This window comes from Podarcis tiliguerta, assembly GCF_965153285.1.
Source record: "Podarcis tiliguerta genome assembly, chromosome: 3".
NCBI lineage: Eukaryota > Metazoa > Chordata > Lepidosauria > Squamata > Lacertidae > Podarcis > Podarcis tiliguerta.
Window position 1 is genome coordinate 31527741 of NC_139536.1, and position 15749 is coordinate 31543489.

Genomic DNA, 15749 nt, shown 5'->3' on the forward strand with positions numbered 1-15749 from the left:
CACTGACCAGAAGCAGCTCTCCAGGGTTTCAAGCAAGAGTCCTTCCCAGCCCAACCAGAAACCTCTGCATGCAGATCTGCATGTACTTTAACTGCAAACCGAATAACTCTCAAGATGACCAAGAGCGGCAAATCATGGGATCCCCAATTTAAAATCTTTATCCATTTGGATCCCTAGTTTGTTTTATTTATTTCAAAATATTATGACTTTTCTATGTGGCCTACTATTTTATCACTCTACATTTATTGAAGTATGCCATATAACAGATGTTGAAAGCCTGCTAGAATCAGTAGGCCTTAAATGCCCATCATAAAGCAAGTCAAGAAGGAGCATGCTGGGTCTCCCTGGTAAAACAGGGGATGCTTCTCCATCATATCTTTAACATCTAGTTAGTATAACCATGGTAGATTTCATTGTGGATGTAATGCTTAACCAGACCTGAGGGCAATGGATCAAGGGAGAGGGAATGCTCAGTAATACACTCTATATCTAACCTTTCACCATGGTTAAGAGATTTCAGTCATACTGGCCTGCCTTTCACGTCAGGCTAAGTCAAACCATTGCTTAAAGTGAATGAGCAGGCATGTGAAGCAATATGGATAATATGACCCAATACGCCCACTCACACATACAAACAAACCACACTGCAACCAACCGAACGTACCAACCTCTCATCTCTCGCACAACATACATACATACATACATACATACATGGCCTACTCACATCACGCTGACAAAAAAACCTTGCACAAATATACAACAGAAAGAAGGATCAGTATCCCTCCTTTTCCCCAATCGCGTAATGTCTATGACAGCAGTGTCTCATACCAAATGTAACTGAATTGTGAAAAAGATTCTATGAATTGAAAACAGAGACACTATATGTACTCTTGTTATACAAGTAAATCTGTAATAAAACAATATTTTTTAAAAAAGTGAATGAGCTTACATGGAGAGGATATTGTGGTTGTTTTTCTCCTCTCTGGTTGTTTTGTTGAGCTAAGCTACAGTTTAGCTTACTGAGTTACCCAGACCTGGGGTAAGTGGTTTAGTTCTGTCCATACAAACCATGGGCTATAACTGAAGTTTTTCCTACAGTTGCCCACTTGTGGTCTGTATTGAGAGAGCTAAACCATGAACCTGGGTTCATATGACACACTAAGCTTAGATCAGCGAAGTGCAGCACTAAAACGACCAAGAAGGAACAATGCAGATCCAATATTTCCAGGATCCTGCATGTTTGCTTATTTGTGCTAAGCTATTGTTTTGGCGTGCTCTGGTCCATGGGGTCACAAAGAGTCGGACACGACTGAACGACTAAACAACAACAACAACAACAATTGTTTGGCTTAGTGTTACATGTGAATGAGGGCTATGTTGGCACAAAGTATTGGTGATAGAATTTAGTCAATATTTCTTACAGTTCAGCAAAACTACCCACCAATGTTTTTCAGCCAGCATTTGAGCCATGACAATAGTACTCAGTAAGAGTATTTTTGGTTTGAATCTCCTATTTCTAATTTGAAATTCATTTACTGTTTCAATAAGACTTTGAAATATAGCACAGCAATATCAGACCCAGCTCTGAATTTGTGTGTTGCTAGGCATCATTTGAAACATAACACTTCATTCTAACAATGTAGCATATTAATCACTACTGTTTAAACTCTAATTCTGTAATCCAACACCCCCCATCCCTCTCCCCAACCAACAGATTCCATGCATATGAAGAACAATCTGGGAGAAAGCCAAAAAAGATTAAAGCATTAACTATCAGGGGAATGGATAATGGGTCTCACAGCTATGTGGGAGACATGGGTTTAAGGCTAACTTCTCAGACAACAGGTCAGAGTCTTTAATTAAGCATTTGGTTGCATTTTTGTCTTAGTTTATATGCACTTAGTACTTTTGTGCTTCTAGTATTGGTGGTTTCATTCACAGCTTGTGAAGTAGCTTTAAATTTGCATCTGATGCAATATGAGATGATGGGGGAAATGCAGTTTGAAGCTTTTATGTTAAACCACTTTGGTGGTAGCCTTAGAAATCTGATGTGCTGTGAGTCTCAGCTGAGACTGCAGCGGAAAACAGCTCTCTTGAAAGAAACAAGACCAGTAAATAATGGAACACAGGGAAAAGTCAGAGGTAGTTTAGAATGCTAGCTCAGAGCTAAGCAAACATAAACTTTAGAGCCACAGTGGAGAGTATTTGTTCTCTCTAGTCTCTGAAACACTTCTCCTCTGTCCATACACTTCAGTTGTCTTTTGGCTCAAGAACTGTAGAAAATGTGAAGCAGAAACCAGAGCGTGGTTAAATATTTCAGACTGCAGTCAAAGCACACTATGGTCTCATTGGGCCTTACCTGTAAGTAACCATTCATAGGATCAGGCTCCAAGCATCACAAAAATCAGTGGAAATTTAAACACGCATACTAAGTTGCACCAGTGAATGTGTACTAGGTCGATACTTTGTAAAAAAAAAGAGGGAAAGCAGTAAGTTCCAGTTCTATATATATTTATGAGATGTTACATGTTCAGGCATTTGTCTGAACACATAAACTCTGCATCCATGGATGGGGAAATGCACATTTGTGCATTCAAACAAATGCCTGAACATGCCTATGGTGTCATCATTTAAATATATGTTTTCACAGTGGAAGGAGAATACAGATGATGTCCCTTTGTAATTCTGAAATAATGATGCGTAAAACTGATCAGTACTCCCCTTGCAGTATATTCAGTTTTTAAAAGAATACTCAAAATTGTTCTAGGCACTCCTTGAAAATATCAGTAGATGTCACCATGCACTGTATCATGTGAGGCAGGCCTTTGTTTTTAAATGAAGGCTAAGCTAAGCAGGGTAACCAATATTTTAAAAAATCATAAACTCAAAACAAGGTAGGCTATGATGCATGAAACTACCAATATTTTAGTGACTCCCACTGGGAACATAAACTGGAACATAAATAGGCTTTTTCAATACATTTTCAAATCAACAGGAAAGCAATAATCTAACTAACTTGCTTTAGTTCCTTGCAAAACCATGGAATAAGATGAAATAAAAGTACTCCTGCTCATTCACTGAGGTATTCAACTTGCTTTTTGAAAGAATTTAAAATTAGTGTTGTCACACAGCCTATCCTGCCTACATTTTATTTTGATAAAGGACATTTTCGGCATATTGTTTTGTTTCCTATTTCTCACAATGACCCCATTTGGCAATTTTATCTCACATGCTTCCCGACTTCTTTTACGTAACTTCCTTTCCACTCTTTATATTGCCCAAGAAGGTTTTTAAAAAACACACACTATAAAAAGCCCTAACATACAATTATAAAATCACAATAGTACGTTTGGAACAGAACTAAAATAGCAAAACAGAACAGCAGCAGAAACCACACCACAACCCACTGAGAATATGCACTGCAACATCCTTTAACATTAAAGGCACTTCAAAGAGTAAGGGAAAAACTAGAGAAAAGCCAGTAGCTAGGTTGATACAACTAGTGTTGCTTCCACATCTAAGGTATATTAACTAGTGCAGTTGTTGATTGTCTACATGCAGTGGGATAGTGGAATCAAGCTGCAAACCCACCTGACATCTACAAGCTGGAAGTCTCAATCAAAAGTAGTCCATGTGCATGTAATGCAGTACACGCAGGTCTGATCTAGACCCCTGCAAACTGGGAGGATTACACCTGCACATGTCAACTCCATGCATATAGGCCTCTATTTAAACACAACCTCAAATCCCAAGGGCAAGGTCAGAGGGCACAATCTCAAACCTCCACTGAAGGTAGACACTGTTTGCACAGGGCTTAAATGAGCAATGAAAAGAGTTGCTAATAACCTTTGCAGATTCTTTTCCTGAAATGGGTTGTGTAAGGTACACGTGTGGAATAAAGCTTTTATTATTTCCTTTCTTGGAAATGCTCTACATAACTCATTCATGGCTTTGACAATCATGGGCAGGTAATACAGCTAATAAAACTATTCTATCACATTCATCACATCAAAATGTAGCTCTGACAACTATTTATTTTATGGTTTTCAGGTGTGTGTGCTTTAAAAAAAAAATACTGAAGCACGTTTTGTCTTTTTCAGTAATTCAGCTTGATTTCACCTAAGACCCACAGATGCGTCACCTATTCTTCAGTCCTATTCTTCAATATTACAGTACCAAAGCAGCCCTATTCATATTTGTTTATGAAATAAAAACAAGTGAATGAAGAATGATTTGCCTTTTAACACAATGATGTTTTCTTAAGCACTACTTGCTTTATGACTTTTCACGTTGGTGGTAATAGATTCAAACTACTGAATTCCAAATGTCTTACTAAAGCTATCTATTTTGATTTTTAAAGCCTGACCTACTGCAGGAATTTTAAGGCTGCCATAGAAAAAATTCAGCAAGGGGAATGGTTTATGTTATATGGAGCAGAAATATTCTTAAATGTGGTAACAGCAACCCCACATTGTGGGGGGGGGGGCACCTAAATTTTGAAGAGAAAGTTATGTCCTGAAACAGTAGGGAATGTATGGTCCCCAGGTGTTGCTCAACCACAACTCTCATCAGTCACAACTATAATGGTGTATGGTCAGGTCAGGGTTGATGGGAGTTATAGTCCAACTACTTCAAGAAGGCCACTTTCCATCCCCACCTGTAGTTGTATCAGGATATCTAAAAGAGAATACAGCATGAAACACACACACACACACACACACACACACACACACACCTCCGATATATCATTTTCTGCATCTGAATGGTAAACGAGAAACTGCAACTGTACCATGCATGGAGAAACTCAAGGATCCTACACTTTCCATGTAGGTATTTCAGAACCCTAAATACATATAAATTATCGAGATAGTCCATCACAAATGTCTACTCATACCTTGCTACATCTGGAAGTGGGAAAGGATGAGCCAATTGTTTCAACTCTCAAGTCCGCTCTACTGACCCAACCATACACCAAACATTTTCATGAAATGACAGAAGGAACCTACGTAACATAGGCGAATGCTAGCAGATGAGACAGGGGAAAGTTGTGTGGCTGTTAATGTAGCAGCCTCATCTAGTTTTTGAAAGCAAGCTACAGTCCTTTTACAATTTGCAAAGCTACAATTAGATCAACAGGAAAGGGCTCAGTTGATGCTTTTAGCAACAGCTCTCACAAATGTCTCCCCCCAAAAAAGTCAAAGGAAGAAAAGAATGATAAAACTCGGGCCAGGTGGGTGGGTAGCTTACTATGTTAATAGTATCTTCAAAACCTCACAAAAGGAAATTGCATGGCAGTGCACCATATTTTCCTAAAAAGGGGGCAGCTATCCTGCAAGTTTCTTATTTTCATTCACAGAAAAAGGAAAACACACGTCTGCTTACCAGTACCATCTTATGTAATCTTTTTACTGTGTCCTGAGAGCAAGTGACACACATAAAGTTGCAGCTTATCATTATATTTAGTTTCCTGCTTGGGTACTGCACTGATCTTTATTTTTGTCCTTCTGATCACATATGGGCTACACCTTTTAAAACCCAGGAATCTCCTGTTAATGTGAGGCAACGGTAGCATACAATTATAAGATACTTGAACATTTTATGAGCTAGTAAATAAAGTTTGTTACTGATAAATACAACTGAGGGGCATTCTCAGTGCCACTTCTTTCTACCATGGTAGAGAGAGAAAACAAACCAGCCTGTCAGAACAGATAAAGAAGGCTTGTGTCTAGAGTGGATTGATGACGAATGTTAGCACTGGATGAAGTCTGGAGCAGAAAAGCCTCGGGACACCTTACGTGACACTTCTTGTGCTAGCAGATATAAGCAGTACCTTAACTCTGACATATTACTTGTTCACGTCAAAGACAAGCAATGCATTTGAGAGGGGTAGAGGAGAGAAAGAGCAAAGCAAAACAACAAAGCAGATTTACAGCTTTGGGACCTCCTGGTTGTGTCAATGTTCATAACTCCAGTATACAGAGTTTGAACAAAGAGGCCAGGCATTTTAAGAATTCTCACCATGTGAAATGAATCACTCAAGAGAGCAAAATGCAAGACTCTACCTGGCCTCTCAATTCTAACCTGCATTTCTCTTGATCTGAAAAAGAAGTAAAGTGCTGCTCACCTCCTCACCTCCACCAATTTTCTCACTTTCTGAAGCAGATTGTGCTGCAGGTCAATGGAAACTATATACTTAATGACGTGGGTTCTTTACTTACTCAAGTTTCCCTTATCCAACTGCCTCATAAAGCAAGCTCTGTATCATTCCAGTGCATTATATGTTGAGATGGGTGGGAATACATGGACTGTGTTATTATTTCACCGAAAACTAAATAGTAAAGGATCCCTCCCATTTACTTTGAGCAATCTGAGCTCAAACAAAGAACAGGCACCAGCGATCATGGACAAACATGTATACTGAGTAACAACACATGTACAGAGTAAACATACAGTCTTATATGAATGAAGACACCTACATAAATGTTTCTGTCCAGTGCATCACTGAAGAACCAGCAAGTACAGGGTATTGGGACCCAGCAAACCTGTGCCCAGGGAAATCTGTTTTCAACTCCATATTTCAGTCATGTGATACAATGAGTGAAATGTCAGCTTCAACCATCTCACTATGTCATTGTGAGAATGTAATGAAATGATTCCATGTACATCATGCAGATGTAACTAATATATATCAAAACTTGCTTGCTGCAACACATGAAGGACAAACAATGGAGATTGTTTATGAACACTATCCATCAAAATAGTACTGCCACTCTAATATAAAGCTTATGCTCAAGCCACCAGTTTTAATTACTTATCAATTACTTATTCCTCCTAATGTTTAGTTGGAAATAGTTTCTACCAGGTTTGCTTAGAACTGCAGGTTAGGTACACTTCAGAATCTAAAATAGACTTTTTGTTGCCTCAAAGTTAAAAAAGTTGAATATTTACATACAGTCAGTGTAAGTATGGTGAAGTACCACATATCTTGAATGTAGCTATTGTATTTGATTTGCCACAGTGGCATCGATTTTGCAAAAATCTTGCAGAGATTCATGCACAGACATTGGGTTTTGCAAATGGACATGTAATCAAGCAGCAAAATAACTGGGTTATGCATACCTTTCTCTCCTTGTCTTTTCTAACTTGTCTTTCAAGATTAGGATCTCTTTTTTGAGAGCAAGTTGTTGGCTTTCTGCATCACGCAGTTCCTTCTTCAAATTTTTTAGTTCATTACAATGTATTAGTTCTCGTTTAGATATCTCTTCTTCATAAAAAACGCTTTTCTTCTCCAAGTCAGATTTTAATTTCGTGATCTCTTGTTGATGTTCTGTGCTGCTCACCCCTGGGGAGCGACCAATTTGTTTTTGCTATTAAAAAAAGGGGACATCTCATAATTAGCTTCCATGATTAGTCTACACAGCAGAACTATGAAAGTATTAGCTTAGAAATACCTCAATCTAGTGGGGGTGGGGGACACACGTTTAAGTGAAAGTGCAACTAACTGCAATTACATTTTTACATCAATATCCAAGTTGTTTTGAAATCAATGTCAAACTAAAGTAACAGCCAGCAAAGACACCCTATACTGTGTCAAGCAATGGATTGCCTAAACGTAACATGAATCCTTAGGGGTTTAACAGTATTGCAGTGAAAACCAATGCATATATACTCAGAAGTGAGCCCCACAGCATTTGATGGAGAAAGCATGCATATGAGTGCAGCCTTAATCGTCTCCTGTCATTTCAGCATTCTGTTCAAGTACAGATTGAAAACACTAACAATTTTTAAAAAAACAGTACACTGAATTTCTTATATTTAAAAGCACAATTCTACTTCAGAATATGCTTTTCTGCCTGACAATATATAAATGGCTGTAGATGGCATACCAGCCAAAGCTGGTAAAAGTTGCTCCAAGCCATGACTATTACTTGGGTCTCCCCACTCTTTCAGAGTGAATGCAGCCTCATCCAGTCAGGAAACTGGTCTATCTCCCAGACACAAGAACCTCTCACCCACAGGGTCTCCTGCTTAACAGGATTTGTTTCATTGGCCCTTATCTAGCCACTTGTGTCCAGGCATCAGCTCTCAGAATGCATGGCCACTCCCAATTCAGGTGTTACGGATGACAGTTCACTCCAAACAAGGCCTACTCTCAATAGCTTCATATAGATGTTAAATAGCATTGGGGACAGAATTATGTCCTGTGGAACCCCAAAGCAAGGAACTTGAGAAGCCCCCCTCCAATGCTACTTTTTGGAATTGACCCTGCAGATAGGAATAGAACCACAGAAACACAAGAGGCACTGATATAAATCCAACACAGTTGATCCATGAGCATACCACAGTCAATGGTGTCATGAAGGTGATACGTGGAAGGAGCAAGGTTGCACTCTGCTTGTCCCTTTTTTTATAAAAGTGGCAATGAAAGCCCATTCAGTCCCCCAATGAGGCCTGAACTCAAGACTGAAATGGATCCAGATAAATCATTGTTATCCAACTATGGCTCTACTATCCTCTAAAGCACATTCACCCCAAAAAGGTTTATTTGTGGCCAGGGGGTAATTATTATAAACCACTGGGTCCAGAACAGTCTTTCTTAGGAGAGGCAGACTACTGCCTCATTGAGCGCAGTCATCATGACTTCATGCAATGGTACTGTCACCTACAGCCCCCTAGGCTAGCTTTAATTAGCCATGAATGGTATGGGTAGAGTGGGCATGTCATCAGTTGTATAGATGAAAGTTCCTTGTCCACGTCATCAAGCTGCATCAACTGAAATTGATCCCACAAAACTGACCTAGGTGTCAATGGGGACAGCATAATAATGGCATCAAGACAGTGAAGGTGACTGGTTTTGCTTGCCAAATAGGTTATAATAGGCCTGATAAGACAGGTGTTAATGACAGCTCTGTGCGGCTATCTGAGGATGCAGCAGAGGCAGTGGCTATCTGAGGATGCAGCAGAGGCAGCAAAATATGCATTCTCTGCTGCCTGCACTGCCATGTTGTATGTACGATTATATGCTCTAACCTCTCTTCGGCCACCTTTGGAGAGAGACAGTCGCAATCTGCACTCTAGTTGTTATCTGGCCTGTTTCACTGACTACAGTTCCCATAAATACCAAAGAGAAGCATGGAATCTATAATGTCAGAGAGGACACTCAGAAATTATCATGTCCATGGTCCACCTCATCTTGCCATTCCATAGCAAGACAAAGTTCCCAACAAAATCCCCTGTTCGATCCACTGGAAAATGGCTCATAACATTCAGGAATCCCTTGCTTTCCATTAGTCTCTAAATGCAGACTATTCTAGTTACATCTGGGAACCTCTGCATTAGAAGAGACAAACTAGTAACATTTCTTGGGATTCTCTAACCTTTCATATTACATGTAAATGAGGTAATTGAGGGAAAGAGTTTGTACTACTGTGCTGTAAGTAAATTGAAGCAAGCATTCAAAAGTTTTTGTTTTCCCCTCCATAACTAGATACAATAATATACACTACTAACTTGCATTCCTCTTTATACTGTGTCTGACAGTGATCTATCAGATCTAATATGTGGCTATTCCATTTTAAAATGATGAAGTTAACAAAGACTGACCTTTAGTCCTTCTAACTCATTTTCCAGCTGCTTAGAGTACTGCTCACTTCGCTCACGCAATTTCCTGTCCTTGGATGCCTCAGCAGCTGCAGCTTCAGCATGAACTTCCAGCTACAAAAATATTTTTTTTAAAATCATAACCACTGTTTTGAACGTTGGTTTCTTTTATAATGCACAGAAAAAGAACTCATGTTTCTTAGTATTCTGTCCTTAACTGTGACCTGTTTCGGATGGTTAGGCAGAAGCCAAGGGCAATGAACTTCCCAAACCACACTGACTTTCAGTAAGTCCCGCTGACATCAGCTGGAATAAGAGTGTTTAGAATTGTACACTAACAGTTCTATACATGTCTACTCACTGAACTCCCACTAAGTTCAATGAAGCTTACTCAGGTAAGTAGGTAAGCGACTGCAGTGTATTATTCATTCCTATTTTTAGCCTCCAACTTCTGGAAAGCAGTCATATTACAATGCAGCTGTGTTGTCTAGCAATCTTCACTCAGAGCTGCAAATACTTCTATTCTCTGTTATTAAATAATCATCGTTTTGTTGTTTTGTCATTACATACAAAAACATGGCTAATTCATTTACATACATCAATAATTAAATATTAATAATAAATAGTAAAACAGATCATATAAACAGACACTTACGCTGCAATCCTATACACATTTACCTGGGTACAAGTCTCACTGGACTCAATAAGGCTTACATCTAAGTAAACATGTATAGGATTGCACTCTTAAAATTGTAAGCAAATATTGTATTTAAAATCTATTCACAACAGATAAAATGGATTCCTGATACCTGACTTTATTCTGTATTTTTTTCACAAAATGAAATAAAAAGCATTGATACATTATCATCAGCTTATTCAATGATACTGGCAGTATTCCATTAAATAAATGTGTAAGTGAAATAACCTCTGCTTGTGCAACAAAACATCCCCCCCGTCCCCCAACACCATGACCGCATCTGCTCTGGAGGTTTGGGAAAAACCCATAAGAAATTTAGGGGGCATGGGAGGGGGAAGCAGAGAGAGTCTTGTTACACAAGCAGAAGTCATTCTGCTCATGCAAAGTGCTACTTAGCACTATATTGAATGCAACCCTTCATCTTCCCTCCATTAATGTTACCTAGTTTGCAAATTTATACTGAGATACTCAATTTTTTTAAAAAATCTTCCAGACTTTATAAAGCCAGACTGAAAAAGTGAAACACTTTGAAAATATACTGAAGTTACTGCAGAGAATTACAAACAAATAGCAAAAGTAAATTATTTGTCAACTATTATTCCATGTCAACAAAAATCACTGGGAAATAGGCTTTATTTTGGTCAAACTTCCTTGTAGTTACTATCCCAAAAGTGACTTACTTCCTTTTTCATTCTGTCTGTTCTGCGTAGGTCTTGCCTCAAGCTTTCCACTTTTTGCATCACCACTTCCATCTCTTCTTCCTTATCTCTGACTTGACGAGTAAGTTTCTGTTTTTGTGAATGCAAGTCAGTAAGACGCTCATTCATCTCAGAGAATTCCTGCATAGCCAGTTTCCGTTGGCTGTGTGCATCTTTCAGCTCTTTGGTTTGGGCCTTTAATCTTTCACTAGACTCAATTAGTTCCTGCAGTCAAAAGCAAAAGATAAAATATCCATGAATTTTAGAATTTTGCCACTAGGTGGGTTGTAGAATTAATATAAACAAGTATCAGTTGCCCACTTCCCACCCCCAAACAAGAGATTCTGTACAGAATCTTTAACAAGTGTTTTAACAAGCAAAAAAGGTTCCACAAAAATGCTAGCATTCATTGGAACTTCATAACCAAATTTGAATTGGTTATGATTGGTTATAATTCAGCTAATTATATGTAGCTATGGCCAAAGTCAAACCTTTCCATCACTAGCTCACTTTCATTATGTTCCCCACACTCCTATCTTAGTCTCTATCTTGTCTTTAACTGCTAGTTCAGAAAAACTGACTCTCAAAGACAGATTATATTGGCAGGACCAGCCACCACCCTCTTTTGTCATGGAAATTAATATAGTCTTGTCTTCTTTGCTCTGGGCTAAGGAGATCATGGATATGCCAGATCACAAGATCTACCGCTTCCTAATTCAATCAGGTGAAACACCCTGCCACTCATTAACGGGCCCCTTATACCAACTAACTAAACCAAAGATGGAATACCTGCACCTTTGACCCAAAGCAAATTTCCTCTCACTCATCATGCTGTTGATTTGGTTAGATGTGTTCATTTATGGGGTTGCTCTACCAGACCCACAGCAACCTGTCCTCTGGCAAGAATAGAACCAGGACTGCTATGGGAAGAGGTTCTCCTGGCACTAGAGCAAATCCCCACTCCCTCCCAGTTGTTTATGTACCAGAAGTATTACTTCCATGAGCACACATTTGGCAATGCTTACAACGCTCTTTAAATAATAACCATTTCATAAATAGCATTCAGATTGATATGTTTATACAGTGTGATATTTTCCCCCTGTATACCTATGTTAAGACCATTTAAATCTCAAGTAAAGTGTTGCTCAAGTGAAGTGGGTGCAAGCGTTGTCTTTAAATAAAAGAACAGATGAAATCATTTTTACCTTATTAAGATCATCCCTTTCTTGCTTTAGTGCTTTGATTTGCTTCTCAAATGTTTTGATGTGTCTGGAAGCATCTTCTAATTCTCGCCTTGCAGAACTGGCCTCTTCAAGCTGCTGCTCCAGTCGTCCAGAATCTAGGAAAGAAAATCATTGTTAAACATCACAGGGTAAAATATAATACTTACTGCTATACAATAGCAAATAGCCAATTAAGACCCCAAGGCTAAATCCAGCCCTCTGAGGAGTACCTGTTGAACAATTAGTTGCCAACTACAAAGCAAGAGAGATGTGTGTGGGGTGTTATTTATAGCAACAGGGCTTCCTAGCTCTAGGGACAACTTCCGTCTCTGTTTCGAACTGCCCCTTCTGTAAAATACGTTACTGATGAGGCTCCACATTCAGTTATGTATCTGAACATTTGCACATATCAAAACCAGAGTTTCTTTAAGGTCCCCTTTCCTATACTGATGTTACTAATTTGCTTGTTGCTGGATAGAAAACAGTGAGCTAGTGTGGAAATTTGCCTAGGTAGGCAACAAAATATCATGACAGCTGGTTGCTCTCAACCTCTGTCTTAAACCTGTTCGTTTCCAAGCATTTTATTGAACTTTCAGGGCAGCCTTTAAAAAGTTTAGCACATTAAAACAGATATAAATAATAGAATTACATGTCAGGGTAGACTTGCCTAAACAAGCCCTGAAAACGGTGAAAGTGCCTGTCTAATTTTAATGAACAGCAAGTTCTAGAGAGTAGATGCTGCCACACACAACTTTCTTTACCACCACTTTCCCAGCATCATCCTTGTTCTAACAAGTTGACAGATAGCTATCAATTTTTTGTGATCATGCACAGCAGACTGACCATATTCAACTCCCATCCCCAAATTTCCTTTGTTGATGAGAAATAAGAAAAAAAGAAGCAACAGCTACATAGAATAATGTCTTACTCTGCATTTCTAAATGTTCCCTGAATTGTACTATGTATAATGTCAAAGCTAATTATTTCTGTAATGAGAAAGAAAAAGTATTAAGAAGTCGCTGTCTGGAAGGTTTTGCCTTTTTAATGGAAAGGGACAGGAAGACAGAAACAAGAAAACAGGGCCACACATCTCACTTGGACTTAAATAATCCATATGTGCTAACCCCAGAGAGGAACCTAATACAGAAAAGAACACACAACCAGAAATAAATCTGCTGTATGTAGCCACAACCATGACAGACAGAAGCACTGAACCAGCCAGAAGTACAACAACACTCTGCTCTCAGGGACAAAGTCTAACTGTTTCAACATATCTTAATTCCAAGGAAATGGAACTCCAGGTTCAGCATAGTAATTTTAAGATCAGATTTTAAAAAAAACCCTTCACTGTTTAAATTTTCAACTTTAGCTGATTGCCAGAAATAGTATGCAATTTTATGATGTATAATCACAGCATGCAATGCTATGACATTACAAATCAAATAGCAGGGTGTTCTGTTTTTGTGTGTGTGTGTTTTTAAACAAAACTACCAAAAATATTGAATTACTAAAGGCAGTATCTTGTTGATCATATTCACATTACATTCAGACAGCTTTCTTTATTTCTAATGCTAACACCATTGCGGGGGTAGGACTAGACGACCCTTCCAGCTCTAAGATTCTATGATTTGTGTTTGCATGTCCTGTTAAGTTTATTGCATCTGCCACTACTGAAGAAACATATTCCTGAAAACCCTGAAAACCACCTTAAAAGCAAACATGCATTTTAAAAATGCATTTAAAATATCTCAGCTATGTCACAAAATGTCATAAAGAAATCTACCCAATCCATCCAAAATTATTTCAATCAGACTTAAGTTTGCGACCAGCTTTCTCTAGTCTAGAACCCCAACACTGACTTAATCTTTTTCACCAACATGGTTCTGAAAGAGCAGCAATTGTACACATTGTACACATAAATTGTACTGCATAAATTCTCAACTCTCCTTTTAATAAGTTGAGAAAGCTTAAACGACAGCTGTATCTCAATGGCTGAAATGATTAACTCTCCGCTGGTCACCAGGACACGAAATTGATATACTGTTAAAGACAGCCAAAATAAATCTCTCTTTCACGTGTAAATTACTTTGCTCTCTTGTCTACTCTTTCCCTTACATTTTTTCACTATATTAAAGATTCCTCAAAATTTTCTCCTATGTAACTTAGATAACTAAATATTATAACTCCGACCTCAAAAACTAAAAGCATATGCTAGGCTATCATTGTTTGGAATGATGGGGAGAGAAAAATGCCATAATTTACTAAGACTATGGCTGAGCAGAACTCCAATGTGAAACACTTCAACTCTTATTTTCACTAGAAGTGTTCTTAAGCAGCAATTCAATAAAGAAACAAAATTAAAATCCAGATTCAGGGTCTATTATCCAGTGATAAGCTATTTCCTATTCAGTCTTCCTGTTCTAGGTTAACAGCTGTAGTTCTACCCAAAAGCAGCTGTATCACTATATAACAATGGTTCTCAAACCATGACCACCACAGCATGCTGGTGAGTCTCAGTAGGTTGCCAGTTCTATATACTCTTCTACACAGTAGAACTAAGCTCTGAACAAATATGCACAGCATCAGGCTGCCTGTGAAGGATTCCCAGGACCCATTGTAGGATCCAATGTCTTGTTTCTGATCTGTACAAGCATAAGATTAAATGACTCCGAACCACACTCTGGGGCCCCACAATAAGAGATGCAATCTGAGAACAGATTAGTAACAGGAGAAATAGCACTGGAAAATGGAAAGGGAAAAAAAAGAGTGGTTTTGTAACACCTTTTTATACTCCAATATCCTTACAAAGAAACGTATTTTGCTTATTTTACAGTATGGATAATTCTTTAGTGACCAATGTAACATTTGTAAGCTTCTTTACATATATATAACATTAGGCACAGCACATAATATTTACTCTCATAAACATTAAACTGTTTGTTAGCTGCCTTGATCTGCCCTACAAAAATAATCAAGTAATATGCCATAGATAGTTTAAATGCTTTCTTTTTAAAGGGAAAGGGAAAGGGACCCCTGACCATTAGGTCCAGTCATGGCCGACTCTGGGGTTGCGGTGCTCATCTCGCTTTATTGGCCAAGCATACAGCTTCCAGGTCATGTGGCCAGCATGACTAAGCCACTTCTGGCGAACCAGAGCAGCACACGGAAATGCCGTTTACCTTCCCGCCAGAGCGGTACCTATTTATCTACTTGCACTTTGATGTGCTTTCGAACTGCTAGGTTGGCAGGAGCAGGGACTGAACAATGGGATCTCACCCCGTTACAGGAATCTGAACCACCGACCTTCTGATCGGCAAGCATAACGTATTTTCTCTTAAATTATGGATATTTTTTTCATCTGTGGTAATATATACGTTTCACAGGCAAGTGCTGAATACATGTCACACTTCAGGTTATTTTACTCACGTGTAAAATACCATTTTGAAAAACTGTTGCTTGGGAAATTATCTTTAAAGTGATATGAAAATGAAAAAGGAGTCTGTAAATTGACATTTTCATGGAATTATCCAG

The 15749-nt window shown here is 38.6% G+C and overlaps 1 protein-coding gene across 6 annotated transcripts in view; it reads right to left on the reverse strand.

Moving 5' to 3' along the window:
* CDC42BPA (CDC42 binding protein kinase alpha) overlaps window positions 1-15749 on the reverse strand; it is a 153627-nt gene that overhangs the window by 57102 nt on the left and 80776 nt on the right. For all 6 annotated transcript variants that reach the window (XM_083434380.1, XM_083434379.1, XM_083434378.1 and 3 more), the window contains exons 12-15: window positions 12201-12334; window positions 10978-11220; window positions 9604-9714; window positions 7120-7367 (exon numbers count right to left, since the gene is read on the reverse strand). In XM_083434380.1, coding sequence (XP_083290506.1) covers window positions 7120-7367; window positions 9604-9714; window positions 10978-11220; window positions 12201-12334 — 736 coding nt within the window. The remainder of the gene's footprint in view (window positions 1-7119; window positions 7368-9603; window positions 9715-10977; window positions 11221-12200; window positions 12335-15749) is intronic.